Genomic DNA, 27,528 nt, shown 5'->3' with positions numbered 1-27,528 from the left:
TAAGTAAAAGTTCATCTCTGCACAGCTGGAATCTAAAGAAGGAGGACGTAGGGGATTGTTCAAGGTAAGATAATAAACTATGCAGGACCGACTCCCCCAATATTCTTGTGAGCATTATCTTCTTTTTCCCCTGCTTCAAAGATGATCTTGTCAAAGACGCAAGTCCTGAAGTTTCGACAAACCAGGAGAACAGACTTCTGGATGACCCCTCACCGAGCAAAGAGGTAGAGCTGACCAGCGTGCAGGAGACCGGACAAGACACGACGGAGGTTGAGGCACGAGGGGAGAGGTGGCAGGAGGCAGAGAGAGGCACAGACGAGCGACAGGAGAAGCGGGAGCTGGAGAAGGATAGCGACGAGCAAGATGCAATACGGGAGGCGGGGAGGGCCAGCAAGGAGGATGCAATGAAGACGGGCAATCCGACTGAGGGTAAAAAGAATTACTCTGTGTACAAGTTTACCTGGCAAAATCTTTGCTATCTCTACAGAGTAAACTTCGCAGAAAACTGTTTGTGGACTGTTGGCAAGTCTAACATAGAGGGATTTCACATTAGCGCCGTCTGCGCATATCTGCATCGAAACCGAGGCTCTCTGTGTTGAACTTCCTCGCGCGCGCCCGCGGAGTGCACACAGTACATGGAGTAAGCTGGTTCGTAAGTGTGACGCCACTTCAGTTTTAACCACGCCCACTGCACAAGACACACGACCATCGCAGGTACGTTAGTACGTTCGCGGGAAATTGTCGTTATTTTTTCTTTGGATTTTACGTGTCGAGTCATCCTGAAAGACTCTTCCACAAAAATGCGCAGCCTTAAAAGTCTGAATTTAACATACCTTTATGTATTTTGTGTCTTGACTCCTTACTTTCAATCGTCTGATCGTATTAAGAATTGAAGCTGACACATACAGCCTCGTTTTCAAACGCAGAAGTGCGCAGATCGACGCTAAAAGCGTCGTATTGGGATCCCTCTATTATGCTGATAGAGAGCAGTCAAAATAGTTAATTGATATTTGAATATTCAACCTGAAATTCTGTTCAATATTCTCAACATTCAGTTGTACATCAAATTGAAATAATCAAGTGTTCAGTAATCGATTAAATATTTGTATGTTTGGCACAACCTAATACTCTTGTTTTTTTTATGATTTCGATGATTTCTGTTGATTATGTTAATCCATCCCTTGCCTAGATCCTTCCAAACCCACCTGTTGGTTTTGGAGGATTTTGCTGTCTTGAGGGGATGCAGCCTCTCCTATGTTACATGACATGGGGCTTGATGCCTTTTGAAACTTCTTATCTAAAGAAACTGTGAAACTTCTTATGTAAAGAATGTACCGTGGAGGAACCCTGTAAGAATGTCCAGAGAATCCAAGTTTAGTTAGTAGCTGTGCACCTGTAGATGCTGCATTGTTGACTTGTAGTGTAGCCTCTTCTCCTCTTCTCAAGCGACCGTTCACCAGTCAGTTGTACTTATCTCATTAGTTTGACTTGTCTGTCAGGTGAGGAGAGCCCGTCAGCCAATGGCGACACTGAACTGAAAGTCAAGATCGCTGATTTGGGCAACGCATGCTGGACCGTAAGCTGTTTTGAGTTAGCTTTAAAACTTGCTGTGTCAGGTCGACCATAGCGTTGACGCTGCCATGAATTGTTAAACAGGTTTTTTTGAAAAGTCGGTGGTTGATTTGATAACTGTTTTGAATATGTGTGATAGTGTGTTACAACTGATTTCACACGTTGTTGCTATCAGTGTTGAATAGAAGTTTTGTCTTATGAATGACTTACGAATCTTCGCACTGTACTTATTCTTCATTCTTGATGGGATAATGGTTCGCACGATTGCTGTGATAAAGTGTATGCATTTTGGGCATAACATGGCAACGGTTGTGCCGTTCAGAAAGTATGTCATGAACTAATCATTCATGAGTCCGTTGCAAGACTGGCTACAGACAATCACTGGTGTATAGTAATGAAGAAATACCTTGGTCAAAAATCCTATTGCAACTTGTACCTCGAACTGAAACCTGGATGACTTGCGATGACCTGATTTCAAGTGCACTCCATAGTCTGATTTCATCTCTTCACAGCATCATCACTTCACCGAAGACATCCAGACGAGGCAGTATCGAGCCTTGGAAGTCATTATCGGAGCGGGGTACGACACTCCCGGAGACATCTGGAGCACAGCTTGCATGGTACGCCACTCCTAGGCTGAACTCTGTTTGAGGGAGGGCGGGGGGCTTGCTCTTCTTTTTAAAAAGGCTTGACAACATTTCAACATTTACGTCGAACACTAACTGCACCTTGAACAAGTGAATTGACTTTTGTAGGAGGACTCTGGCAGAGGGGAATGTTGGTTAATTGATTCAAATCGTGAAGGTTTCTTATTGTTTACTATTTGTAACATTTCCAAGTTACAGTGCAGCATGTGTTCTGTCAACAGAATTTTGTCACATGGTGTTTTTAAATACATTCAGCGTTGTATGGCCCACAAGTGTGCTCCTTTGTGTTACTTTTTGCTCTTCGCACAGTCATTCAATTTGATGTCGTACTGCACTGATTATGACATCACAGAAATTCAGGCCATTGTTAAAAAATTCTCAGTTGTGGGAACTTCAAACTGGCAACAGGTTTTCATTGCACATTGACTTTTTTTTTTCTTCAGGCATTCGAGTTAGCCTGTGGTGACTACTTGTTTGAGCCTCACTCGGGTGAAAACTACAGCAGGGACGAAGGTGAGTCTCCCCCTCGTAAATGCCGCACGGACGGTGCCCTCGATTTGAAACACGTGAGCTGCGTTTGTAGGTAACAAAACTTTCATCAAATCTGAAGGCACTCTCGTTCCTCCTTGAAGTGCGAAATGTAAATCTTGTTTGGCATCAGAATTGCAGGGCAATTCACTCTGAACTTGCCTGTAAATGTGTTCAGTTTGGTGAATTCCCAGTGAAAGTCATTGGTCGTGATGTCACAGATTTGCAGTCGTCTTCACCTTTGTGATGAGTTTGGCACAGTGGTGTCCATTCTCGTCCGGTCTCTGTAGAGAATTTTCGGTTACATGATTTTTGACGGTCAGTGTTCAATTTACTCAGATGTGCGTGAAAATGCTCACACCTTCCTAACATTTGGGCGTACATGAAATTGCCAATAGAAATACCCAGATTGATTCATGGTATGCCTCCTTTAATGCCTTTTCCCGTCATGTTACGTCGCGTGAAACCTTCCATAGTGTAATTGGGCAACCAGAATTTGAAGCCATTACTGCGGTGGCACAGCGCTTGTGAACAAGTGTTACGCGCTCCATTCATGCCTCTTTGACTAATTGGGTGTTGTGATTTACTAAATGCAGGCGCGTGTCAAGCGCAATGCCACCATAGTTACGGCTTCTCCTTGGATTGGTCTACAGCTGTTCAAAGCAAACTTTGGCTGTGATTTTTGTTGTCTGCTCATCCACGTCTGGGTGGCTGTTTAATCTGCATGGTGTGTATAGACGTCAGAAAAAAAGTGGCTTGTTTGGAGTCCAAAAAATGTTCCTGCCGCTGCCTTTGGCTAACTTTGCCAATGCTTATTTTTTTTGGTTTTCAGATCACATTGCCCACATTACTGAGCTGCTGGGCACGATACCCAAGCACATTGCCCTCGGGGGGAAGTTCTCACGGGAGTTCTTCAACAGAAGAGGTAAGCACAGTTAAGAACAGAAACGTGAGCTGTTTGTGAAAAAACGGTAACATAGCTACCGATTTTATGGTACTTCTCGTTTTTTGTCTTATCGGGCAATGCTGCTTACTTGTGTTATAAAGAGAAACATCTCTGGTGACAGAGAAACTCTGGGCAGTCTTTTGAATTTTGTGGTCACTGCACCCAGTGCGCACTCAAAAATCTGGAGGGTTCATATTTGGGTTAACTTTGTGCTGTGGTAATGAAGCTTTCTTAAGTGGCCACGAACTCTTGTCTGCTGTCTGCTTAAAATGTAAGGTACGTGTTGAGGCTAGGCAGCATCTGAATTTGAATGGCTGTGGCTGTCAGTAACCCAGTTTCCCATGGAAAGTAACTGGCAGCGGCTGCAACCACTTTCAATAGACATGCGTGTACCTTCCAGCTGCAGCTGATAGATTGGACACAGCCTCGCTGTTCTGTTTTGTGAACTGATTCAAGGAATTATGGTACCCAGAGTTTAGAAAGAATTGAAAGTATGAGAGAATAACTAAATTTGGAGGCAACTGGATGGTTGCCAATTAGGCAGTTTCATCTCATACAGGTATTTTAAATTCTAATATGCATGGGCTTATTGAAACCAATATAACTTGAAAAATAATAACAGGTGTTGAGTGATAGCAGTCTGAATAGCCCACCACCAATTAAGTGGAGTGCATCTCTAGGGATTGGGTACGTGTGTATTCCAAACGTAGTTATTTGATTCTGTGTTTTGTAAATAATGGGTTTCATTGTTGGTTTAAGGAAACTTTTGCTTGTGTGGTGTTCAAAGGCTGGTAAGAATTGCCTCGTTCTCCAGTCATTTCACGAATGTACAACATTTCTCCCAAATTGTATGACTCTGGGACAGTTGCCATTCTCTTGATTATATTTGACCTTACTATCCCTCCCCCGGAATTCTTTCCTCTGCCAGGTGAGCTGCGCCACATCACCAAGCTGAAGCCCTGGAGCCTCTTCTACGTCCTGACAGAGAAGTACGACTGGACCGAGCGGGAGGCCATCGAGTTTGCCTCCTTCCTGGAGCCCATGCTGAAGTTTGACCCCAACAAGCGGGCCACGGCTGCCGCGTGCCTCCAACACCGCTGGCTCTACTCCTCGTGACGGCGGCTGCACCGTAATCAGTGCTCGTAGAATTTTGAAAATAAAGGGAAAAGGCGAAAACACAACCGAGCTCTTACTCATTTGTACAGTACACAGGGTAGGGCATTGTTCTTCCGTAAACGGCACGTGATTGAATGAACATCATATGTGTAAGAAATAAAGTACTATAAGGAATAGAGTTGTTTCACTGTCAGTCACAAATAAACGCAAATCATCAGTTGAAACAAGGACTTCCCTCGCATAGTCCCTGCACCTGGAGCGACTTATTTTCAAACGTCCATGCATGGAACATCACTTCGGTGTATGAAAAAAGTATCCCCTCTATCGTTTTTTTTAGATTAGCATCAGAAGAGCAGTGAAGTGGATTACACTGTGTCAACAGTCTAGGCTCACTGCGATATTTGCTATGATCACAACAGATCCCTGTTGCTGTGCCTCCAGGCAGGATCTGGGCGTAACAGGGAGTGATCTTTGACAAAGGATTGGGACTAATGCCTTGGCCGGGGTGCATGTGAATAGCTTGTGTTGTACCTTGACGACTGGGCCATTTGCAATTTCATGTGTGACAAATCGACAATTAGTTGCTGACCAGTCTGGTAGAGAATGAACAGAGAACATTTGTAGCACTTCTTAAGGACAAAGGTTTGTGCTTTTTATGTTTGTTTTTTTAATATTTCAAATCGGTCGTATTTTTTCTGTATCTTTAACCCCTTTGCTACGGAGGACTGCTACTACCACACCGTTGTGTGAGGATTAATGCATACCACACATACAGTCCATTCACCATGCAGCTGCTGGTTCAATGGGGCCTGCTGCTGGACAAAGCTTTGCATTCAGGGCATACCACAGCCCAGCAGTCGCGGTCAAAATAATCCAGCCGTGAAGGGGTTAAGGGTTGTGTTTCACGTCTCAGCCAGGGTATGTCCTATTTTTGTAATTTTTGTAAGTCTAACTTTTCAGTTGACTTCATTTTTCCCATTCAAACTCAGAGGGAATGTGCAAAACATGTTCGCTGCTCAAAACAATTGAAATCTGAATGGAAGGACGAAATAAACATTGCTAGTGTCTGGAAAGGAATCCTCGTTTGGTTCTCAGTCCAGAAGGATCTCGTCGGAGCAGATGTGGCGTACAGCACCAGGCCCGAGTAACTGAGTAATTTGGAAACACTAACGCAGAATGCGCCATTGTTTTGTCAAGGACGTTTGCATCAAATCTTTCCATCACAGTTTTGGAAATCTTCAGATCAGGGTCATTTTCCCAACCTTATTTTGACTCGGGGGGTACCGTAGGCCACAAGTTTTCATCTGTCCAAAGTGGCCCTTTCAGCATCATTCTGTGAGCACTAAGAGAGAAGATGGCTCCTTTGGAAGTCAGTTTGGACATGTGAAATCAGATCTCGGTTCCGAATGGGTCTCTCTCTAGTGACATCACTGAGCACAGATTGCCACATGCATCAGCACTGTAGACTTCTAATTTCCTTGAGGTGCATCTGCTGTGCCGTATTTCGAAGATAGTCGGATCAACCCACGTTGCTTGGGTGTAGAACATTGCACACTGTGTGCACACACACCTGTTGGCGTTGTACATGCGGTCGTAATTTTTCTACAAAGATGGCACCCTGTGAGCGAGAGATCTCTGACGTGCTGGGAAGAGTGTACCACAGTTCCCCTTGTTTATTATCTCTCATAGAGAAACCAGTTTTAAGGAAGTCTTGTGCGAGAGACGGTACACCTTTTTATCATTTTACTGGCAGACAAGGATATTTCTGTGTATTCAACATTTCTTGAAATGTCTAGCATTCTGCGTCATAGTTTCCTCCTTTGATGATGGTATTATGAGCCCGAATTGATTGAGCAGTTCCCCCGTGAAATATGGATTTACTATCCATCCTGTAATTTTTTTATCGCAATGTTACGGAGCAATAAGTACATCAAAAATCCTAGCTTCAAATTTATTAATGGAATTAAAAAAACAAAGAAAAACTTGCGTCGGCGTTCCAGATTATGCACATGTTTAGCGTATTGTAAATAGGTATATTTATTCACAGCAAGTTTAGTGAGAGCTGTGTTGTAAATTTGAACAATATTCCACATTGGTTGGTGTTGTACATGAATTATAAGTGTACATGTAAATTTCCTCTCTTTTTTGATATTGGTAGTGTTTTGTAGGTAGTTGTTTGTGAAGCTGTGTGTTATAGGGAGTGAGCACTGTTTGGATTGATGAAACTAGTGTCAGGTGTCATACCCATGTAAATTATTCCCGGAAATTTTATACCACGTTTCTTGTCGATCAAGTAAAAAGAACAAAAAAGAAAATTGTGACACATCATGTGCGAGTGTCGGTAGAATGTAACAGCCCATCGAAATCAATAGGCTTTGTATTGTTCTTATCTTTTCCATAATTTGTATAACAGGAAACATGCAAAAGGAAAGCTTTAATTGCCTGTCTTTTCATTTTTTGTAGTGACTGTGATTAGCATCTTCTGTGCCCTCCAAAGATCAGTGAATTTGATGTAAACTGGTCAAGATATCAAAAACTTTTGGACCAGTTTGTGTGGAACATGCGAGGTCTCCTGTTGTGGATGCACAATGCACACATGATGCACTTAACCTTGGCGAGCTGCCAAGACTGCAGACGTCAACCTTGTTCCCATGGGTAGGATCTTGCTGAGCCATTTTGGCTCCCACCATGCCTTGCGTGATCTTGGTGAAGGAACGCGCACGCAGCCCATGGAGTCAAGGTTGACCGCAGGCATTGCTGACTGCCTTGAGAAGTCTACTGAACAAGTTGTCAGTGACATGAATTGTATGTATATGTATCACTGTTGATGGAGCTTAGCACAAGGGAGATGCAGTGGCGTGGCTGGGGTACATTTTACCTGGGGCACTTGGGGACCCTCATTTTCTGGGGAGGGGACACAATGGGTTCGGTCACAGTCAAAACTTTGACCATGGTGAACTATCACCAGATTATCTTCTAATTCCTGAACAGGGGAGGGGGCACCCCCCCCGTTACCTTACTTGGGAGATGTATTTACATGTATACTAATACCAGATGTTTGGTCTTGGGCACAGTTGGTCGAACTATGCAGTCACATATTATTATGCTGTGGTGGATTCGAACTCTCAACCCTGTGATCGGGAGTAACAAACCCTATACATGTACATCCGAAAGGCTGCTTGTCTGCTTACCACACAAACACTTACTACTGTTTGAAAAATTGACGCAGAATCCTTGCAAAACAAACTCTTGCTGAAATTCCATGCTAGTTTGATACCATTTGAAAGAGTGACATTTAATCAGACATGTGGTCCAATTTGGTTTGTAAGACTGCTTAATGGTTACGTATGTTAATCTTTTTTATATCAAACGATGTAAAGATTTTTTCCATGGATCAACAAGAGATGCCCTCAAATAGTGTACCAGATTTTCCAGTAGTATGATGATGTTCATTTTCCTGTTCATAAATCATTCATTCTGCCATATTAAGTGACTTTGACAGTGCATTGTGATTGGCTGGTATATCAGTACACTTGTAGATTTCATGCAGTTGGAAGTTGAACTAGTCACATCAAAAAATGAATTATTCATGAGTTACTTGGAAGGAGTACCATTTCCACTGTAAGTTTCACACATTGTGATACACATGTTAATAATCGTTTGTAAATGTGAAGGAATTATTCAAACTAAGTTTTCCCTCAGACACTACCGGTCCAGTGGTAGATGTCTTGTAGGACAGCTAATTTTTTTCCTTGGTGTGTGCGTGTCATTAATTATTCGTAAATACACTCCACCGGCATCTTCCCTTTGAAATATTCCTTATGGTCGAGGACCACACCGAAACTTCAGTGTAGGCCAGTTATTTCGGTAAGTGGTTGGTATATGTACATAGTTCGACTCATTCGAGAGATTTTACCCTCAAGTAACCTGTGTTGATCACAGAATGAGGAATTGCCGAAAATGCAAACTGAGACTCAAACTGTGTGATTTTTTTTTTCAGACGTGCGGAGCAAGAGGGATCTTGGGGATGGGCCAATTATGGTTTCTTTCGAACTTGTCCTAGTGTGCACGAGAGAGCGAGTAAAATTCACAAAGGTGAAAAACAAGGCTGGAAAATGCCTGCCTACTGGTTGAAAATTGGCCTGATCTGTAGTGCACGTGACCGATTCAAAGATAAAAGATTTCCCAATGTGACCAAAAGCCGTCAGTTTTAAACATCAGCCGTATATGATCTATGAATCGGTTGAAACGAAAGTGTATGTTCAGATTTGATAACCTTGGCTTTTTCATTTGTAATTGGGCTTAGGTAGATGCCGTCCTTGCAGAAGTTTGTTGTATTCAAAAGGAATCGTGCAACCAGGAATTCTCACAGGGCTGCGAAGCGCGGGAACGTTCCTTTTTTTTTAGCAAGAAGATGGATGTTGAACCCTTCAGTGTCACATAGAAGACACGATGTTGCATGGTGCCTTCAGGTTGTGTTAAGCCAGATTTGTTCAGCAAATGAATTCGATAAGAACTGTTTTTGCTAAGTAGCTCTGTGGTCATACCTGATAGTCAGCCGTGTAGAGGGAAGTTTCTGTAAATTGGATATGCAACAAAATGAGTAACACAAGTAGTGGTGCGCACTACGTTATTTTATATGCAGGATAAAAATGGAAATAGACTTAAAGTAACAGTACTTTTAATAAAGAAATTAATGATTTAAAAAATTACCAACTTGATATGCAGTGGCCGTGTCGGATTCTATAAACAGGAATTTCAGAATTGGAAGTTGGTACTCCTTGAAAGAATTGAATTTAAGCTAGAAAGTGAAGCCCATTTTATGATGAATTTGGCCGTGCATACTTTTGGGGACGTCATTTAATGCGGCTGGAAGTGCACAGAGGCCGTCTGAATAGCTCGGCTGCGGCTGGAAGACATGTTTGTAACTGGTAGAAGCGTCAAGCCGTTGGCTTGCGGCTTCTATAGGTACGCGTCATGTCCAGCCGTAGCCCAAGTCATTCAGACACGACCCAAGCGCTTAGGTTGAACATGACCGAAGGCCGGCAATTTAGAGTTGAGTTGGTTCATTGTGGTTATCTTGGACATTTCATCCCACTGGGGAAAAGACCAACATTTCGACTGCAGCTTGATTTTGTAAGTCTGTAAATTGTCACGGGTGTATGACTTAAATGCTGATTTGCGTTCGGGAGTAGGATCTGAAATGTGACGACACTGACGAGTCTCGGAATCAAATGCAAATGAAATAAACTACGTCATAAACAGTGAAATTGTTTTTCCGGCTTCATGTTAGTTTGGAGTCTGTACACGTTTAATCATAGTGTCTACAGTAGAAAATTCACTCAAAAGTCTGACGTCAAACAGGAGCTTGAATGTAAAAGTACGCGATTTTTAATTATAGCATCGACCTTTATCCTTTACATATACAAGTCAAATTCACAGCACTGAACCATTTTAGGCAGTTCTACGCTTCGCCTATCTGCTATGCCTTCAGTGGATGTCGTGATTTATACAACTTGGAATTTACAGTCCTCTACAGTATAAATCCAGTGACTTTGTTTGGATTAAGCCAAAATAGTATACGTTTTGTACCTTTAAAATGAGGCACTGACGGTATGCTTAAAGGGCGACTTCAATTGCAGAAATAGCTTGTCAAATGTCCTATAATGAACGTTGCTCTATTGTCATCTAAGTTTGCCTTATATCTACAGTTGGAAAAAAAAGACCTACAAAAGCGGTTTCAAACACTTGGAAAATGGTACAATACTATAGTCCCTATTTAAAAGTATCTCTTGTGGTAAAATAGTAGGAATATCTTATTTTAACCCACCGTAGCAATGTAATGCCATATTTTTTTACGATTCTTCTTCATTTTAGCAGAAACACCGGTTTATTGAAGACTTTCATGACCTGGAGTTGCATAATTCGTATAATAAGTCAAAAGTTGAGAAATCCAGGGAGCTTGCTGTAATGATGCTCAATACAGCGTGAATTAAAACTAGATTGTGTTCATTATTGAAGGACCGAATGAGATGCCGTTTAAGGATCGAGAGGCACCTTCTTTTGCGACTTTTTTAAAATCATAGATATCTTTTCCTTATTACCCTTGGTTTGCTTACAACTTATGTAATGGCGTTTAACAGAAACTGCCACTAAAATCCACGAACAATACCCCGCTCCGGTTCACCTCCATTTACGTACGTAAATGTTGCCCCCTTTTTTGTAAAAGCTGGATCCACCGCTATGCGCTGTATTTTGTCCTCCATTGTGCCGGAAAGGTAACGTTTTCTTTTAAGGAGCTTTATCAATTTGGCAGATGAGGCAGGTGACCAGACCATATTGAAAGAAGATTTGCTAGTAAATAGTTATGTTTATTTGTAGGAAAAAAGGTCATCGTCAAGGCTGTGTAACGGATGTACTGCCGTTAGCCGAACATCCAACAAGAGGAGAATCGGCACCATGTTAGACGCTGAAGCCGTATTGAGCGGGAACAACTAAAACCGTCCGTCAATATCTGCCCCTTGTTCGGTTACATCTTTGTGGGATGGTTCGATACCTCCTCGTCAGGTGGTGCAGATGGGGCCCCTCTCCTTGACAGAGGCGGGGGTGGGGGCGGGTATGCAGCCCGTGGGTACTGCCTGGCCGGAGCAGTGCGTTTGTCCAGTAGTGGTGGGGCCTGTTGCCCGGAAGCAGAGAACAGTGGCGAAGAGGGCGGAGGCGGTGGTGGCGGCGGTGGGTATCGAGGCGACGGGGGAGGCGGTGGTGGGTAGGCTGCGGCGGCAGTGGGGAACTCATCAGGCGCTTCAGAGGTGGCACTGGTGTGCTTGTCGAGCAGCGGAGGTGCTTGGCGCTGGTGTTCACTGGACGCCACCGAGTATGGCGGCGGGGGTGCCGTGAAGGACGGCAGGGGTGCGGCTTCGGCGGTGGGGTAAGCAGGCCCCTCGTGCACCATCCGGGGGACCGGATGCGGATATGGCTGGGGAGGATAGTTCGGCGGGTAGCTCGGCGGATACTGGTGCGAAAGGTATGGCAGCGGGTACTGCTGGGGCGGGTGGGGCTGTTGTGGTGGGTATGGCTGAGGGTAGGGTTGGGGAGGGTAACTGGGCTGGGTTGGGGCTGGGCGATGATGTCGGCGTGGCGGTGTTGGGATCTGTGGACTCGAGTCCGATGACGCGGCAGGTGAAGCTGGAATTGCACAAACAAAGGCAAAAGTTTAAGAGCAACCCATAGACAAATAACTACAACGTTAAAAGGCCAGTTGAATCAGAAACATGCATCTTTAACGGTTTTTAGTAAAATAGCTGCACTTCATGGACCGTTCCAGGTCCGAAGTACTCGCTGCGAAATTCACAGAAGTTTAAAATAATGTGTTCACTCATTTTCGAATTCGCCTTTCCCATGACCGCCCACATACACATTCATGTTCCTTGCCCTGCCGGGTATGACCGGCATTTTGACCAGCATTTTAACACTGTCAAAAATGTGACGTGCTGGTCGGGTCTTTCTGTTTCTGAGATGAACAATTTTGCACCCATGCAATTTACGCATGCATGTACTGTTTCGATTCCAGATCACCTTCATAATATCCCACCCACCTTCGGTGTTGGGCGCCCTCCTTTCCCGCCTGGCCCGCATTAAGGTCTCCCGGAGTCCCCCGGGCGACATCATGTAGCGAGCCGACCGACGTCGGTCAGGATGCTGGTGGTAATGGTGATGGTGACGGTCGGAGTACACGCGGCCCCTGGTGCACAGACAGCAGGAACAGCAGCAGCAGCTGATGATGACGCAGAGCAAGACGATGACGAAGACGCTTACCAGGATGCCAATCAGGTTGCCGATACTGCGAGGAATGCCGTAAGTGCACATTTCAATTCTTCAATGCTTTCACAAGCAGTTCTAATTCCTATTCATGGTTCAAGCTCTTATCCTACGAAAGGGCGAACTTTTGATTACAAACATTGTGTAGTATAGGTGGGTCATCATTCAAAGATATACACTCGTATACATAATGATGAGGGACCATCTATTTCCCATCTTTTGCGCAAGCGTGCAAACTGTTCACTGGGGAACGGGGAGGAGGTTACGGATCGATGGACGCTTTTCCAAAATATGAAAAATGACGACACTCAACATAGAAATTAACATGTTTTCCTTTTCAATTTGTACACTGTGGGAGGTTGGCTTGTATTACTTTTATCAACCACCAACACCGAATGAATTTTCATGCTTATAGTAATAGTATTTTTGTTTGCATCACAGAGGTGTTCCCCAGTTTGATAGTGCTGTCAGTTTTGAGTCAGCCGGATGAATCGACCGTGGTATGTTGAAATTACATTTGATGCAAACTTTGGGACAGAGAGAACCCCCTCCTCACCTTTATGTTGGTCATTGTTATACTGGTATCTCAGGAATTCTCTTCAGACATCTGGGGGGGGGTGTTAATTAAGTAAAAATAGGCTGGAGTGTGTATAGGGATTGGACTCGTGGGGGGGTACCCCTCTGTCCCATTTCGTGCATGGTAAACGAAATTGCTTCAGTGGTGACGAGATCGATGCAGTGAAAGCCTAGTTTTTGAAATTATCCAACTTTTTTGTAGCTTTCTGACCACTTGGAAGACGAAAATTCAATTATGACACCTGTGCGTAGGCGGGATTTGTTTAATTAAATTCAGTCCTGAATTCTGCAACAGGTGGAGGATTCGGGTCGAATGACTGGGGTTATCAGTCAGATAGAGTCATCAGAGCTTTATTTAGGGGGTTATTGAAATATAGTTGACTCAATGAGGTACGGGTAGACTCAAACCTTATTACATGTGTAAAAAGTATCCAAGGTCAAATCTATTGGCATCATTGTCTGAATGCAGGCTGACTGTAAAGTTGCGTGATCATGAATTTGCGACGTTTGAGCAAGTTGTTTTGAATCATGCTAAAGTCTTTAAAGCCAAAATGACAGACTTGTTCAAGTGTCCTTTTTCGTTTCGAACAGTGATAATTCAATGAATGTAGCTGCATGCACATTAGAAATTAAGCCCTATAAAGTAATGGTGGATGCATGTGTTTATCAGAAACAAAAACCAAGCGGGTACAAAGGCTTTACGTGGAAGCCATCTTGCAGGGCAGTTCTTTTGTTCTACAGGGAACCTCATCTACGCACACTCTATGTATGAAACAAAAGAAATGTTCTGTAAGATGGCTGCCACGCGAAGCACATTGGCTGCGACTGTGGGTAACACGCGTCTATATGAGAAGCATTAGAATCCAGTGATCTCTGGACCAGTGATTGTCTACGTCTAGTTAAAATACAAGTTGGAAATTTCTTAGTTCGCGAGGACTGACTTTTTCAAAATTGGGTTTTGTTCAGGAGTGATTTACACTGTTCGCAGAGTAGGTCCTATTACATTATTAAAATTTATGGCTGATGACTTGGTAATGTAATGGTGAAACGGACCTGGACCAACTGCATTCGAAGGCCTCTGATCAGGTGGGAAATCCTGCATGGGAGGTTAAGCGTTCTGAGTCATGTTCCTGTTTCTAGGTGAGAGTTCAAATATCGAATCTGTTTGGATCATAGGAGGTGTGCTACCTATAAGTTCCTATTCATTCCATTTTGTTGGAAAAGAGTTGGTCATCGTGCACTTCTTCGGGATAGATTATATACTTGTGATTTATCGTGCATATAGTGCGCCAAACGAGGCTATTACAAAATGGCGTTTTGATGGACCCTTCAGTAAATAGAACCGGTCTATGAGAGCTGCTGTGTTCCTTCGTTACGGATCTCTGGAGGAACCATTCAGGGTGTTGATGTCATAGATGTCGACATCTGCGTCGACGTCGCTGTCATTATGGGATGGTGGCACCCTGAAGTTAGAAGTTATCCTTTAGAAACCTATCACTTGTTAAAAATATCTTTGAGGGCACGATGTCGACATCCTTACAACTAAAATTTTGTGGAAAATCGACAATTTCAAAGTGGGATGTCAGTAGCTCGTCATTTATTTATAAGAGATCAAATGTCGACACCCTGGGGATAGAGGATGACGACGCCTCTCCTTTTTATGCTGCAATGAATTAACTGTCGACATTAAGACGTCGACATTATTCTCCTAAAATGTGACTGGTTATCTCACTGGTTATCTCATCCTAGATTAAAAAAATATTGACACCCTGAGATACAATTTTAGAATCTTAGACTTGGGTACCACCCGGCGAGCTCCGTGGTACAAGCACTACAGAAATTTCACCCCTGTTGAGGTGTTTCGCTCCAGGGATCCAGAAGAAATTCACAAAAGAAGAAATTACAAGTATGGGGCCTTTTGTCGAATCTCCATTGATAATGGCAGAAAAGGCGAATGAAGAGGAATGCTTTACCGCTTTCGTTGCATCAGTCACTGTTTACTGATACGAACAAATCTACACCAGAAATTTCAGCTCAGATTTCTGGTGTATAACAGTATTACCCCGTCTGAATATTGTGCTTAGATGAAACTGCTGCATGAATTACCTTGCCACATTGTGTTTAAGAACTCAGGACACTTCTCTATCCTGCAAAGAACTGAACGGGAAGGATATCAAAATCACCCTTCCGTTGACAGGGCGGAGTCGTAATTGCGTTCAAAGAGTACATTTAAAGGGCATTCTTTTGCATTGTACAGCAAACTTCGATAGCCGGTGCAGATAACTTTACAGAGAGTAAAGTCAAATAGGAAGTATTTTTCCTTAACCTAATTATGACCCAGAGCGCCCGTACATTGATGACCATCCCCACAATTATGGCAGACAATGCCGTGTTTAATGTGTGACTTCCCTGTAAGTTATTCAGTAGGCTATCCGTCTGTCTCTAAGCTATCCAGATCCGCCTTTCTGTACGCGTGTACTTTTTTCGGGGTGGGTTGCGTACACGACGCGTTCATGCGTTTCACTTTTACGGACACAAAAAACAAGTCCATTAACATCACACCCGTTCGCGTTGCGTTCGGCCGTCAAAATACGTAACACCTGTTGCAAGTGTTGACTCGCATATGGAAAGGAGCCTTCAAGCTCGTTTCATTCCTGCGGGTAATAGGCCTATAATGCTTGTATACAAGTGGCAGGCTAAGCAAAAGCAAAAATCCCAAGTAACGACGGTCTCCAGTAGCACCATTTTGAAATGTCTTTTTGGGAGCGAGAAGGGGCCCGAACAGTATGTTCTCAGCGTTTTGGATAGTATGCTGGTATGCTCCTGGGAGATTCCCGACGACAAACAGGGCATACTGTCCAATACTGTTAAGTACATGAACCTCTTTTGGACCAACTCACTTTCTTTTGAAGAGACCTTTCGCATGGTACTATGTTACCGGAAACCTTTGTTATACGTCTATGTCCACCATGTAAAACCTCCAACATTTAATCATGTATAAATGGAAAGTTTTACTTCAGTGATTGAAGCATCTTGTAACTTTTCCATAACTTTTGCAATGTGTGTTGGCCTACGAATGACTAATTGAGACATTTACATATAATGTCTGCACCATCGAGATAGCGCTTACTACCGTTTTTTATGCTGGAACATTGCACTTCATCATTTTTTCCTGCTAAAAAAGGCTTTCTCCTGGGAAATATGTGGCATTCGATTGACAGATTAAGAAAGATTCCTGGTGTTTTGTGATTAAGATTTGATTTTCAGACAGATACCCAGAGAAGAGTTTTTATGAGAGTAAAACGAAATTGCCCGCGGTTCTTATAGCAAAATACATTATTACAAGACGACAGCAAGAACAGAAATTTATCGCACAACTTTTTCCATCTTTTCAACTGACAGAGAGTTTCCGATGTCAATACGGCCGTTTCACAATAGGGCGCCTCCAAGAGTTTGCAACGCGTTGGCCAATCACAACGTTCGAAATTTGTCGACCCTGTCTAAACGCGCAATGGGTCGACAACTTTCGCGCATTGTGATCGGCCAACGCGTTGCAAACTCTTGCTGGCACACTTTTGTGAAACGGCCGTATTATCTACGTGAGTGTTGAGCTCTTAGTTATACATGTACATTTCTGTTATTGCTGTTCTGTTTAGTTACAATGTAGTTTGCTAAGAACCGAGGGAATTTCATTTCACTCTAACGATGTTTTCTATATGTTTACAAAGTAATAATATTAGTAATAGCAACTTAATGTTTTGTAAAATGTTTATCTGCTAAACAGCGTTTGACATTAAGTCCACAAGACTTGAGGTGGATGGAGGAGAGAGAGAGAGAACTTACCTCAGTGAATCGATAAAGAATCCCTTGTCACAGCAATATTTGTCAGTGGGTGTTCCGCAGCAAGAGAGTTCATCAGGTGCGTCGTGTGTGCCTTTACACTGGAAACCATCGTGGTATTCTTTGTTCTCGTCATAATATCCCTCGCAGTACTCGCCAAGAACTGTTCATACGAATGACAGTATCTATTTAAAATCGGATTCTGGCAATGTAATTCACACGTGTTACCTTTTTGGCATGACGTCTGCGATTATCGGTTAAAAATGCAGTAAGAGTTCGAATTAACTATCCCTCCACATCATTTTACGATCTCGATATACAAGCGATCAAACATTTCGAAACAAAGCCACTTAAAGTTAGCGACATCATTGTTTGCAATGCAACAACACCATTAAAAGTAGAAAATGTGTATGGATAAGGGATTGGAAGATGATAAAACGAATTTCCCTATAAACTAGGGATAAATCGCCACCGTCCCCCATGGGGAAGGGGGAACGGGGGCAATGCCCCCATCGTACATCTACCCCCTACTCTCCACCCCTCAACTTAAAATCTTGAAATAAATCAATTTTCAAGCTGTACTTAATATTCCCCCCCCCCTGAAAATCTTTGCATCCACCAAGTGCCTGCTAGAAATTTCACTCCAGTGGGCCAATGCATTTCACTGCCAAGAAAAAAAAATGGGGCAATTAACAAGTAGTCTCTTTATGCAATTTTATACTCACCCTCTTCCAGGGAGACCAAGTTATCGGGATCATCTGCCAAACATAAAGACGCGACAGCAGCGAGCAATAGGCCTAGTCCCACCAACAACAATCCTGCGCTGCGGGCCATGTCCGCCACATTCGATTTGAAAGAGGCTAGAGTCCAGCTAATTTACCGCGGACATTTCCATGAAACACTGGTCCATTCGACCGTCATAGAGAACGGGTCTGATCAGGGCGTATATCATCAGTCCACGCAGTTAATACATTGCACCAGTACATACTGGTAAAAAAGTTGCCGGGGGGGGGGGTTACGTGCACTCATTATTTTGCTGACGTCAAGTGGGGGATACACTTAGCCTGGGAAAAGAGCACAGTCTTTCGACGACGTTAACGTCTTGAAAGATTTACGCGGGGAGGGTTTGGGCCAGGCAGAACACAGGGTTGGTCTAAGGAAAAGTAAGGCATGAGTAATACCCATGCGAGTCAAGGACTACAGACTAGATGTTACTTCGTCGGGGCCGAAAATCTAATTGTAAGCTTCCTTTCACGTCACAACATAGCAGGGAGAGTACACCCATATACACTAGCTTTTGTAGTCGGGTTTCATACAATAAAATTATTTCAACTATTTGAAGGGAAAATCCTCAAGTTCGATAGTCACCACTGTCACGTGGCTGAAACGGAAGGGTGGGATAATTTTCAAAATTGTCCGAATTTCTGGAAGCATTTCGTTGATTTTCAATCACTGTTCATTTTCGTTAATGTCTGCAGAGCATAAATCTCATTTTCACTGAAGTTACAGAGTACACGCACATGCATTTTTTAAGTGGTGCATTTGCACAACTCATAAACCTTATCAACATTTAGAATTGTATAGACATTCTCATTGGTCCATTGACCATCGCGCAAGCGATGATCCACTCACAAGTGAAAACGCAACTAACATTATGTTTATACAACGAGAGTGCTTGAGGGGTGCACTGAACCAATTCAAGCTCCATTGAAAATAGTGTAAAATCAACCAAGTTTGGAGCCCCATGGCAGGCAACTGAAGTCCTTGAGGCCTCTCAAACAAAAAACAATGTGTTGTTTGGTCCTTCAGATTTTATTTGATTTTTAATTTTAGTAGGTTAACCGATGATTTTTTTTTATTATCCGCCCAAAACAAACTCACCCCCCCCAAAAAAGTGAATGTTGCCAAGCCTTCCCAGCGGCCATTTTTCAAATGACATCCCTCACCTTCCTGGGGATCTTCTGACTAATTTTCAATCCCATTTTTGTCTGCTTTGCCCCCAGATGGGTGCCCCTGAATCCACAGAGATGATCCTGGGCCATACTGACACAATCTCACCATTTCTTGGCCCAAATAGACCCCTCTTTTCGAAACAATCTGTGGGGGGTACTTTTTGTGCGCCTCCGCCTGGTGGAGAATTTTCCTTGAATTGGGACACTGCACCCATTGACGGAGTTCGCATCTTGGGATAGGCTGGTTCCCACTCTATATCAGTATGATGATTGTTGGTAGCCATCGACAATAAAACAGAGTGTAACGTGCAGTGCATTGGATTCTGCCCTCTCTTGTTTGCTGCAGTGCATGCACATCAATTACTGCGCAAGATTGGAGACCAGTAAGACAGTAAAGAGAAAAAACAGTATTTCTTCTTTCTTTCTTTTTTTGCCTAGATCGCAGGGTATGAATGCAAGAAATAAAAACGAAAAAGGGAAATTCATGGTGTACATATTTTATTATGACTGCCAACATGTCCGCTCTTGCTTCAACTAAAATGGATTGAGTAACATACATTTAATGCTCAACCAGATAAGCAATTTACAGCTGTCGTAACAGACACAAACGGTCAAAACTGAAGACTTCCTGGGTCACTTCCAGAAGTGATACGAGTCAAGGTCTGCCAATAAAACTCCCTGTATTTTGACTTATGAATTTCTTTTTAGCGCAATAGGGCTATCGGTCTATGGAACATGCCCCTAAGGTTAACTCTGTCTAGATTTACTGGTATTTATTATGACTTCTAAATTCAAATACATATTATGACTTCTAAATTCAAATACATATGAATTTAGAAGCATTGACTTCTAAATCAACCAACCAACCAACCAACCAAAACACGCCCTCTTTTGCTCCACTGGGAGCGGATAGGCCCCCTATCCGGTTCGTAAGTGTAACGTCACTTCAGTTTAAACCACGCCCACTGCACATGCACTGCACCTAGAGTTACATGCAACGATTGCCGTTTATGTGGAACCATGGAACGGAAACGGAAGTTAACAGGCAACTACTGCGATCGTCCAATGGGAGCCTGCGAATCGTGGCGCGTCCGCCTTTGTGACGAAGTCACTCACGAACCGGATAGAAGACCAACAAAGGATTTTCAGTCACGTGATTTTTGACGGTCGGCGTTCAAGTTACACAAATGTGCGCGGAAACGCGCGCCTTCGATGTCTCTCAACATTCTGGCGTACATGATTCTGCCAAAAGAAAGAGAAGATTCGAAAATAAGTTTCAAAAGAATGGTTGTCGAACAATCAGGAATGAAAAAGAAAGTAAAAAAAAATCTAACTAAAACAAAACACAAAACTAAAATTGCCTATTAAGGGACTTTCCAAGGATTTTGCAAGGACAACCAATGCCTGGCACCAGGTGACCTCACCGGATACGGTAGTAGTGTTGAATTAACATTAGTCCGGATGCCGAAGCTTTTTGTACTAATAGAGGAATATTGCTGAATAAACCAACAATTCACCACAAAGCAAAATTTCAAGTCATGCAAAAGTGAAAGGTTAACGCATTATTACTGGTATGCCATAGGCCTTCCAGATGCGAGTTTCACTGAATTAATTAGGGAATAAGCATGTGCTTAGCTGTTCTTACTCGTTTAACACCTTCTCACGAGAATGGATATGAGTACATGTATAATGAATGCCCGTACATCAAGCGCCTTTTGTGCGAACGTTCAAAATAACACGTTGCACACCGCATTCCGTTGGGCCTGATGCTCATCTGTACAATAATACTGTCTCGGTGATCCATACGAACTCTCAAGTCAGTGTTTTTATAAGCCAACGTTATTTTCCGACTCAACAACATAAAACATCAACATAAAACACGTATGCGTTGCGTTCAGCCGTCAAAATCACCCCGCGAACGGATATGTAACGCTTGGCAAGAGTGTTGACGTGCATATGGAAAGCGGCCTTAATACGCCAAGATACACGCCTAATGATTTCCTACTTTTTCGTTCGCTGTCGAGCTTCGATTACTATCGTGCTTGAAACTTGGCATATGTTGATGTTCCTACGCCTGTTTTTAATGAGTAATGAACTATGCCGTCACTGCATTACGATCCCACTGATAGGAAGCAAGACATTCAAAAACAATTCTCCGTCTCCTGTAATGTACAAATTAATTATGATGCATCTTATCACATCTCTTCCACCTGATTTCAGTTTGGGTTACGTTTTCAAAGTAAATTAAATCTTGTTTCGAAAGTGAGTTTCAACTCAATCGCAAGGTTGTAGTGCTTCGCAGTTCCCACACTCCCATGAGTACAAGAAGTTCTTGAGTGAAATTGCGAACAAGAAAATGTGCGTCTTCTACCTCTTTCCTTTCAAACAAAGAACACTTTCTTGGCCAGGAAAATGGAACTATACCGGTACGTGATTAAAAACAAGCTTACTCTAATAAACCCAAGACTGAACCTTCTTTCCAGTGATATATGCGTATACAAAACAACAGGCAATTTTCGGCAAATTTGTGTACGTTATAAATTCCGTACCAGGGAACTAATCGACTCCCGGGGTTGTTTTAATTGCTACAAACCTACGACGTAACGATAATTATAAACGCGTTTACTATAACGAGAGGTATCACCTAAGCCTCTTCTGAGATCTTTTTTATTAACTTTCCCCCCTTATTTTCCAGTATACTTTTTGCAAGCGTCGATATTTTTCTTTTGCATTACACATGATAAACTTTTGCAAACTAGCTAATGCCCACAATTTCGGGAAATAGCATGGACGGGTGAGCCAGACAAGAAAAAAATTCTGCTAGGATCAAAATGTCGGGCCCACTCTCTTTGAATATTTTGGATCGAAACCCAGAAACAAGTCTATCGAAATGAGAACCAAGGAAATGAAAAAATGGATGCTCTGTCTAATCTTGGATTTCGAAAGCCTGAATCTGCTCCTGTCTACCAGCCCAAATGGAGGCTAGGAGTTGCTGCCAGCATCTTTCCTCTTCCTCTGGCCTCCATTCCAGGCACGTGATCTTGTCTCGAAGTACCGTCAAGGTGGTTGGCAGTGCATCCACTGGAAGAGCGTCAAGCAACACCAGAAGGATGCCTGTCGCCCGATCCAAGACAGGGGCGTTAACTGCTGCGGCGGCTGGAACTGCACCTACGCCGGCGCCGGCCTCCATCATCCTGGAACACGCCATATTTAACTCGAGCACGCACTGGCCGCTGGCGATGAAGTTGGCGTCTAGGAGAACGATCACCAACCGACTCTCCGTCATTGCAGTCGCCACATTATCCAACTTATTGGTACCGACAAGGAAATCGCGAAAAGACACACACAGGCGGAAATTATTGGGCTCCCCCTCGAGGCGTGGAATCATTTGTTCGGAGATAAACTCTTCCATGTCGCCATGATGGCAGATGTAAGCGTCGTATTGGTATCTTGTATTATCAGCTTCATCACCCCTGTGATGATGAGGACCAAATCTCCTAAACAACCCGACCCACTTCAAATTTATCTTTCTGTGGAATATCACAACCACGGCTGTAAATGCTATTCCAAGCAACACAATGGCTGAGATAATTGGGGCAGCCAGCCGCGCGACTGTGGAGGAGTCTACAAAATCCGGCAAATCCCGCGTTGTGTAGTTCACAGGTTTTGCAGTGCTTTCTCCGGTACAATTAAGTTCCACATACGTGGGGAGACTCAAGTCAGAAAGGTATTTGAAGGGTTTGGGGACTGCTACAGAGATATTCCCCATATAAATTCGAAGTTAAAGAAAATGGAGGCTCACCGTGCAACAGGTTAATAAACGACAACAATTCACATGTGCAACTGAAAGGGTTGTCGAACAAGTAAACTTTTTCCAGAGAAGGTAGCCTCATCAGGGCGTCTACGTCCGTGGCATATACCGTTCTGATGTTGTTATTGGACAGTTCTAAGAGAGTTAGGCTAGAGAGGTGAGATAATAAATTAATCGGTACGCGCTCCAACTCGCCACTAACTATTATAAGTTTCTTTAGAGCGGGAACATTCCGGATTGCACCTGGTGAAACGCGCACAACCCGAACCCAAATGAGGGTTAAAGATTCCAAGGAGGGTAAGTCATTCAGGAAACCGTCAGGTAGAAACTTGGAAACCATCGGCAAGGCATTAATAGTAATATCTTTTAGAGCTTGAAACGAGTGGAAACGCGGAGGTTCAATCGGCTCGCCGCTCCTCTGACGTACCCTGACTATTTCAACATATTCTAAGTTCATCTTCTGGTCTCGAAAACTCTCTAAGGGCAGTCTGGTCATTTCAGTTCTGTAGAACTTGAGACCCTTGATAGTCCGACCAGCAAATGCCCCCTTCTCGATCGATAGGAGGTGAACGCCATCAGTGGCTAAATCGAACGGTGTTACGTTAGCCGAGGACGGAATGGCGTTGGCCGGGATGATCAACAGATTTTTCGTATAATTCCCGCCGTCACGCCACGAGTGGAAACGCAGAGTCCACGGAAACACTGCGGAAAAGTTCAGGAGGGCTAATTCTGAGAAATTAAATCCGGCCGAACTGACCCCACACGAGACCGTCAGAGCGGAGAAGCGCTCCTGGCGATAAGGGACATACCTGCAGAAGCATCGTCTGGCAGGGTCGGTACTTGTACAGATGGGTGGGTCGTCCCTAAAGGAAAACGCCCAGTGCAGGAAACACAGCAGAAGCAACAAGCGGTAAGACAAGCCCTCCATCGTTGAACAAACTGTGGATAAATTTCCAGAAATATCGTTGGACAAAGAACTAAAAGCCTCATTAAACTTGAGGAAATGTGTCGATTGTTTGAAGTAGAAATAAACGCTAACTTATTTTAGGACAACACTTTTCAGTGTAGTATCAAGAGAGATTTGAGATTTCTGGACTTATCACGATTATGTAAGTAGTTGCCAATGTATTTATGATGAAGACTGACGACTGATATAGCCAGCGCTGGCGCAAAACAACTGAGCACTTATAAGCAGTGACCAGCAAGATGACAGTCATGCAAACCCTCTATTTCCGATTTCAATTGATACCAACAGCATCAAATCCAAGACTTTCCGCAAAAGAAACCAAGAGTTTGCTTAAATACCTGACTGTGCAACTTGCATAAAGGCAGGGAGTTGCAGTGAGTTTCCGCGAAGGCAAGGAAGAGGAATCTAAACGAAGCAGAGGCAACTAGAAGACGATAGCAACGAAAAGCCCTGCACAGCTATGGCTGGAACACGATACACGAATTAACTGGACCTTGGAGTAACTGTTCCATCAGTGATAGTTCCATCTTTGTTCGCTGAGATTCAAGGGCCAGGCTCGTGAACACTGCCAAGGGCACATCATAAAATGAAACTGTACCTTTCCCAACCTTACTGTTACATTAACTTTCTGAAAGGAATATAAATAAAATATGCTACAGGGTAAAATAAAGCAATATACTGGCTTGTCTTCAGGTAGTCTTACTTTCATTTTCAGTGCTAACAATTATCCGAACACGACTCAGAGTTCAGAAGTGTACTGTGGTCGCAAGGATAAGAAAAACCATTAAAGGTCCCATATTTCGAACTGAGATGCTTGATGAGGAATCAACAGAGAAAAACAATCCAGGCACACCCCCGCTCGCTATTATTAACGAAATGGTTTGAGCAACGTGTATAAAGGGGTTTTCTTTGCTTCTTCCTTTTGCTCAACGTGCTTAGGAAAGGGTATAGGCCTATTACATGTTCGTTACAGTTAATGCTCTCTTGGGTTTATTTCTTTGTGTTTGTGGTCACGTGATGCCTGGTACGTTAACTTTTGAGTCAACTAAATATTAGTTTATTTGCATATATCATTCCTGTTATCATTATTATTATAAATCACTATTTGTTCTTGAACAAGGAATAAAAAGAAAGTTTAAAAACTCAAAATAAAACAAAGCACAAAACTAATTGTCTCTGGATGGAATTTCCATGGATGAATTTCAAGGACAACCACTGCACGGCATCAGTGCACGTGACTTCAACGGACTGCAATGTTGACTTAACACTGATCTGTAGTCATGAAGGTTTGGTATATAGACGGATATCGCTGTTGCACCAAATATCTATCATAAAGCAAAAGTCATGCAGATGTGAAGAGTGCTAGCTTCCCATGTCGTATACAAACCCCACTGAGCTAATGTACGAGAAAAGGTCAAACTACACCGGAATTTGTACCTTATAATATTCCATATCCGTGTTCATGCCAGACTTTTTACCCTCTCCTCATTCCTATTCATCCCTACGTCAACCTGTGCCATATCTTTCCCCCCTACACCTCATTCTTATTCATATCCTCATGATCATATAATTATGCTTATACATATTCATGTGGCTTTTTATATTTCTGTAGCAAAGGTCAAACTGTACCAGACAGCCCCCCCACTACTCATGTCTTCCAAAAGCCAATGCTGTCGTTACCTTTCTAAGGGGATTACCGCCATAAAATGGCCCCAAATTACATTTTTCAGATAATTTACTTAGTTTAGTTCAAACGTTTGATTGCAAAGAATCCAGTCTTGTGCCTTACAGTTGCTGAGAAATAATAAGAAACATTAATTTGTCCCCAAGACACACGACGCACGGGAAGGTATATTTCCATCGAAATTTTTTGGTGGTAAAAAATGGTACAGCTACAGGTTAGGATTTACTAAATAAATTCATTGTACTCCCCTCTCTCATTACTCCATCTTCCCAGACCACCCCGCACCCCATCGGCCTTGCACTACGATATACGTGTGGAGCACCCCCCTCCCCCGTTCCCGCTCAGACGTTCTCTTGGCATGTGTTGCACGCCAAGAGAACACTGGCCTCGCGATTCCCATAGGGATATACATTTGTAGTTCTCTTGGGTACACCTTCATTCCAAGTCCTCATCCTAATGAAGGATAACTGATTCACCATACCATACGACGGTGTTTTCCTGGGTAACACTACTATGAACTGAAATAAACCGTATCGATCTGAGAGTACCAGTATAAAAAGAAACAAGACATTTGCCAACCTCGCTTTGCAAATTGACGAAGGCAAAGGAGTCGCAGTGAGTTTCTTCGAGGGTAAGGAAGAGAAAGTCCAACTGAAGTACATGCAACTAAACGACGATAGCAACGAGAAGCCCCGTACAACTTCAACTACGCCGATACAATAATAAGAATAATGTACGTGTGAAACTACATTTTTCGTAAAGTGACCGTGTGCGTTAAGGCAGGGACAAGATGAATCTTGTTCGCTGAGATGCACGGGCTGGCGAACACTGCAAAGGCTATTTCATGACTGAAACTGTTAGGTCCTTTTCCAGCTTGACTGCATAACTTTTTTCTTTCTGAAAGGAAAATAAACAAACGAGACAAACGTAAAATAATTATGATCAGAGTATAAAATAAAGCACATGTACATCCGGTTTGCCTTCTGGTAGTCTCACTTTTATTCTCATTCTTATTGTACGTGAACATAAATTCGAAAGTGAATTTGGTTTTAATACATGAAAAGGAAACTCTCATCTTAAACCATAATTTATCTGTCGGACCTTCTCGCATGGACGGAAGATTCCACCCTCCACTTCCAAGATCTCAGGTGTCCCATACTCAGCCAACTAAGCATGAAGCCGTCCATTATAAGCAAACCTGTGAAATTTGGTCTGGTCCTTGCATGCGTACAAGAATTTTTGTTGTGGCGGTCCTTAAAACTCCCACGCTGTCATGCGTTTGCGCGTACTTAGCACGTCAGTAAGAAATGACAGCTGTTTACGAACTTAAATGGTCATTTTAGCCAAGTAGGTGTGTTCGATTTTCATGAAAAATTGTGTCATATTTCCGGAAGACAATGAGCGACTGAAGGATGCATTGCGATGACAGCAGATGTGTATGAGAGGGAGGATTCCTTCGCCAGTGCTCTTTTAAGGTTGAGTGGATAGATGGTGACGAGGGAATCTGGGTTGGAACTTGCACAAAATATGACGATTTTTCACGAAAACGAGACTCGGTTTTTCCAACCAAACGCGAAGAACTTTGGTTGGTTAACTGACCGTCATAGCTAACAATGGACCTTAAAACATCGCAAACAGCCTGCGTGGGTCCTTGCTCTATGGTCAGAAACAAACGGAGGAGAAAACTCACCCCCCGCTTTAGTCGATCAATAATATACGATCATCTATAAAGTGTTAAAACCGCTCGGAAAAAAATGAAGAAACTGAAAAGAATATAGTACAATCGTCACTTCTATCCTTTTGAGTTTTTGTCTGTAGTTCAAGTCTGTGATAGTGACTTAGTCCACTTCTATTCGTGTGGTGTTTTCCGCTCACCCACATCTGCTGTCATCTGTTGTATAGTACAGCGACACAAAATATTAATCTTTGTTAATACCAGCCACCCATCAATAGTTTGACCGTGACACTGTGGCACATGCCATTTTGTTGACGTCCTTCTTTCGGGTAAATTCTATTTTGTTCGAGTTCAGCTCAAACACACGAGGCTGCGATTCCTTGAGTGGGGTGTCCC

The 27,528-nt window shown here is 43.1% G+C and overlaps 3 protein-coding genes across 9 annotated transcripts in view; 1 reads left to right on the top strand and 2 right to left on the bottom strand.

Moving 5' to 3' along the window:
* srpk2 (SRSF protein kinase 2) overlaps positions 1 to 10,079 on the top strand; it is a 76,268-nt gene extending 66,189 nt beyond the window's left edge. For all 6 annotated transcript variants that reach the window (XM_022225375.2, XM_087135914.1, XM_022225374.2 and 3 more), the window contains 6 exons: positions 142 to 429; positions 1,500 to 1,576; positions 2,085 to 2,192; positions 2,663 to 2,732; positions 3,580 to 3,672; positions 4,622 to 10,079. In XM_022225375.2, coding sequence (XP_022081067.2) covers positions 142 to 429; positions 1,500 to 1,576; positions 2,085 to 2,192; positions 2,663 to 2,732; positions 3,580 to 3,672; positions 4,622 to 4,809 — 824 coding nt within the window. In that variant the 3' untranslated portion in view covers positions 4,810 to 10,079. The remainder of the gene's footprint in view (positions 1 to 141; positions 430 to 1,499; positions 1,577 to 2,084; positions 2,193 to 2,662; positions 2,733 to 3,579; positions 3,673 to 4,621) is intronic.
* Positions 10,080 to 10,177: 98 nt separating this feature from the next.
* LOC110974004 (uncharacterized) lies at positions 10,178 to 26,355 on the bottom strand. Of its 2 annotated transcripts, XM_087135915.1 has the most exons (6): positions 26,037 to 26,355; positions 23,616 to 23,745; positions 17,769 to 20,237; positions 17,047 to 17,206; positions 12,405 to 12,649; positions 10,178 to 11,994 (listed from the first exon to the last, which is right to left on the bottom strand). In XM_087135915.1, exons 3-6 carry the CDS (start codon positions 17,875 to 17,877, stop codon positions 11,339 to 11,341), a joined length of 1,170 nt encoding a protein of 389 aa, XP_086992041.1. In that variant the 5' UTR covers positions 17,878 to 20,237; positions 23,616 to 23,745; positions 26,037 to 26,355; the 3' UTR covers positions 10,178 to 11,338. The 2 variants fall into 2 exon arrangements, with proteins under 2 accessions (XP_086992041.1, XP_086992042.1); XM_087135916.1 differs by lacking the exon at positions 23,616 to 23,745.
* Positions 19,477 to 23,734, bottom strand: LOC147799409 (toll-like receptor 6). Its single transcript, XM_087135536.1, is given in 2 exon segments — positions 19,477 to 22,729; positions 22,731 to 23,734. Coding segments are annotated over 2 exon segments (1,812 nt in total). The 3' UTR covers positions 19,477 to 21,921.
* Positions 26,356 to 27,528: the final 1,173 nt, after the last annotated feature.

Source organism: Acanthaster planci, linkage group LG04 (assembly GCF_054643075.1).
Source record: "Acanthaster planci isolate LZ-2023a linkage group LG04, COTS_SCS, whole genome shotgun sequence".
In the NCBI taxonomy this organism is placed as follows: Eukaryota; Metazoa; Echinodermata; class Asteroidea; order Valvatida; family Acanthasteridae; genus Acanthaster; species Acanthaster planci.
The sequence above is the reverse complement of the archived record's forward strand: the minus strand, read 5'-3'. Positions and strand labels throughout refer to the sequence as shown.

Coding starts and splice junctions, on each gene's coding strand:
- LOC110974004 (XM_087135915.1), bottom strand. CDS start 17,877: ATGGCCCGCAGCGCAGGATTGTTGTTGGTGGGACTAGGCCTATTGCTC. Junction 17,207..17,768: donor CTTGGTCTCCCTGGAAGAGG/GTGAGTATAAAA, acceptor TCGTATGAACAG/TTCTTGGCGAGTACTGCGAG. Junction 12,650..17,046: donor TTCTTTATCGATTCACTGAG/GTAAGTTCTCTC, acceptor CATTCCTCGCAG/TATCGGCAACCTGATTGGCA.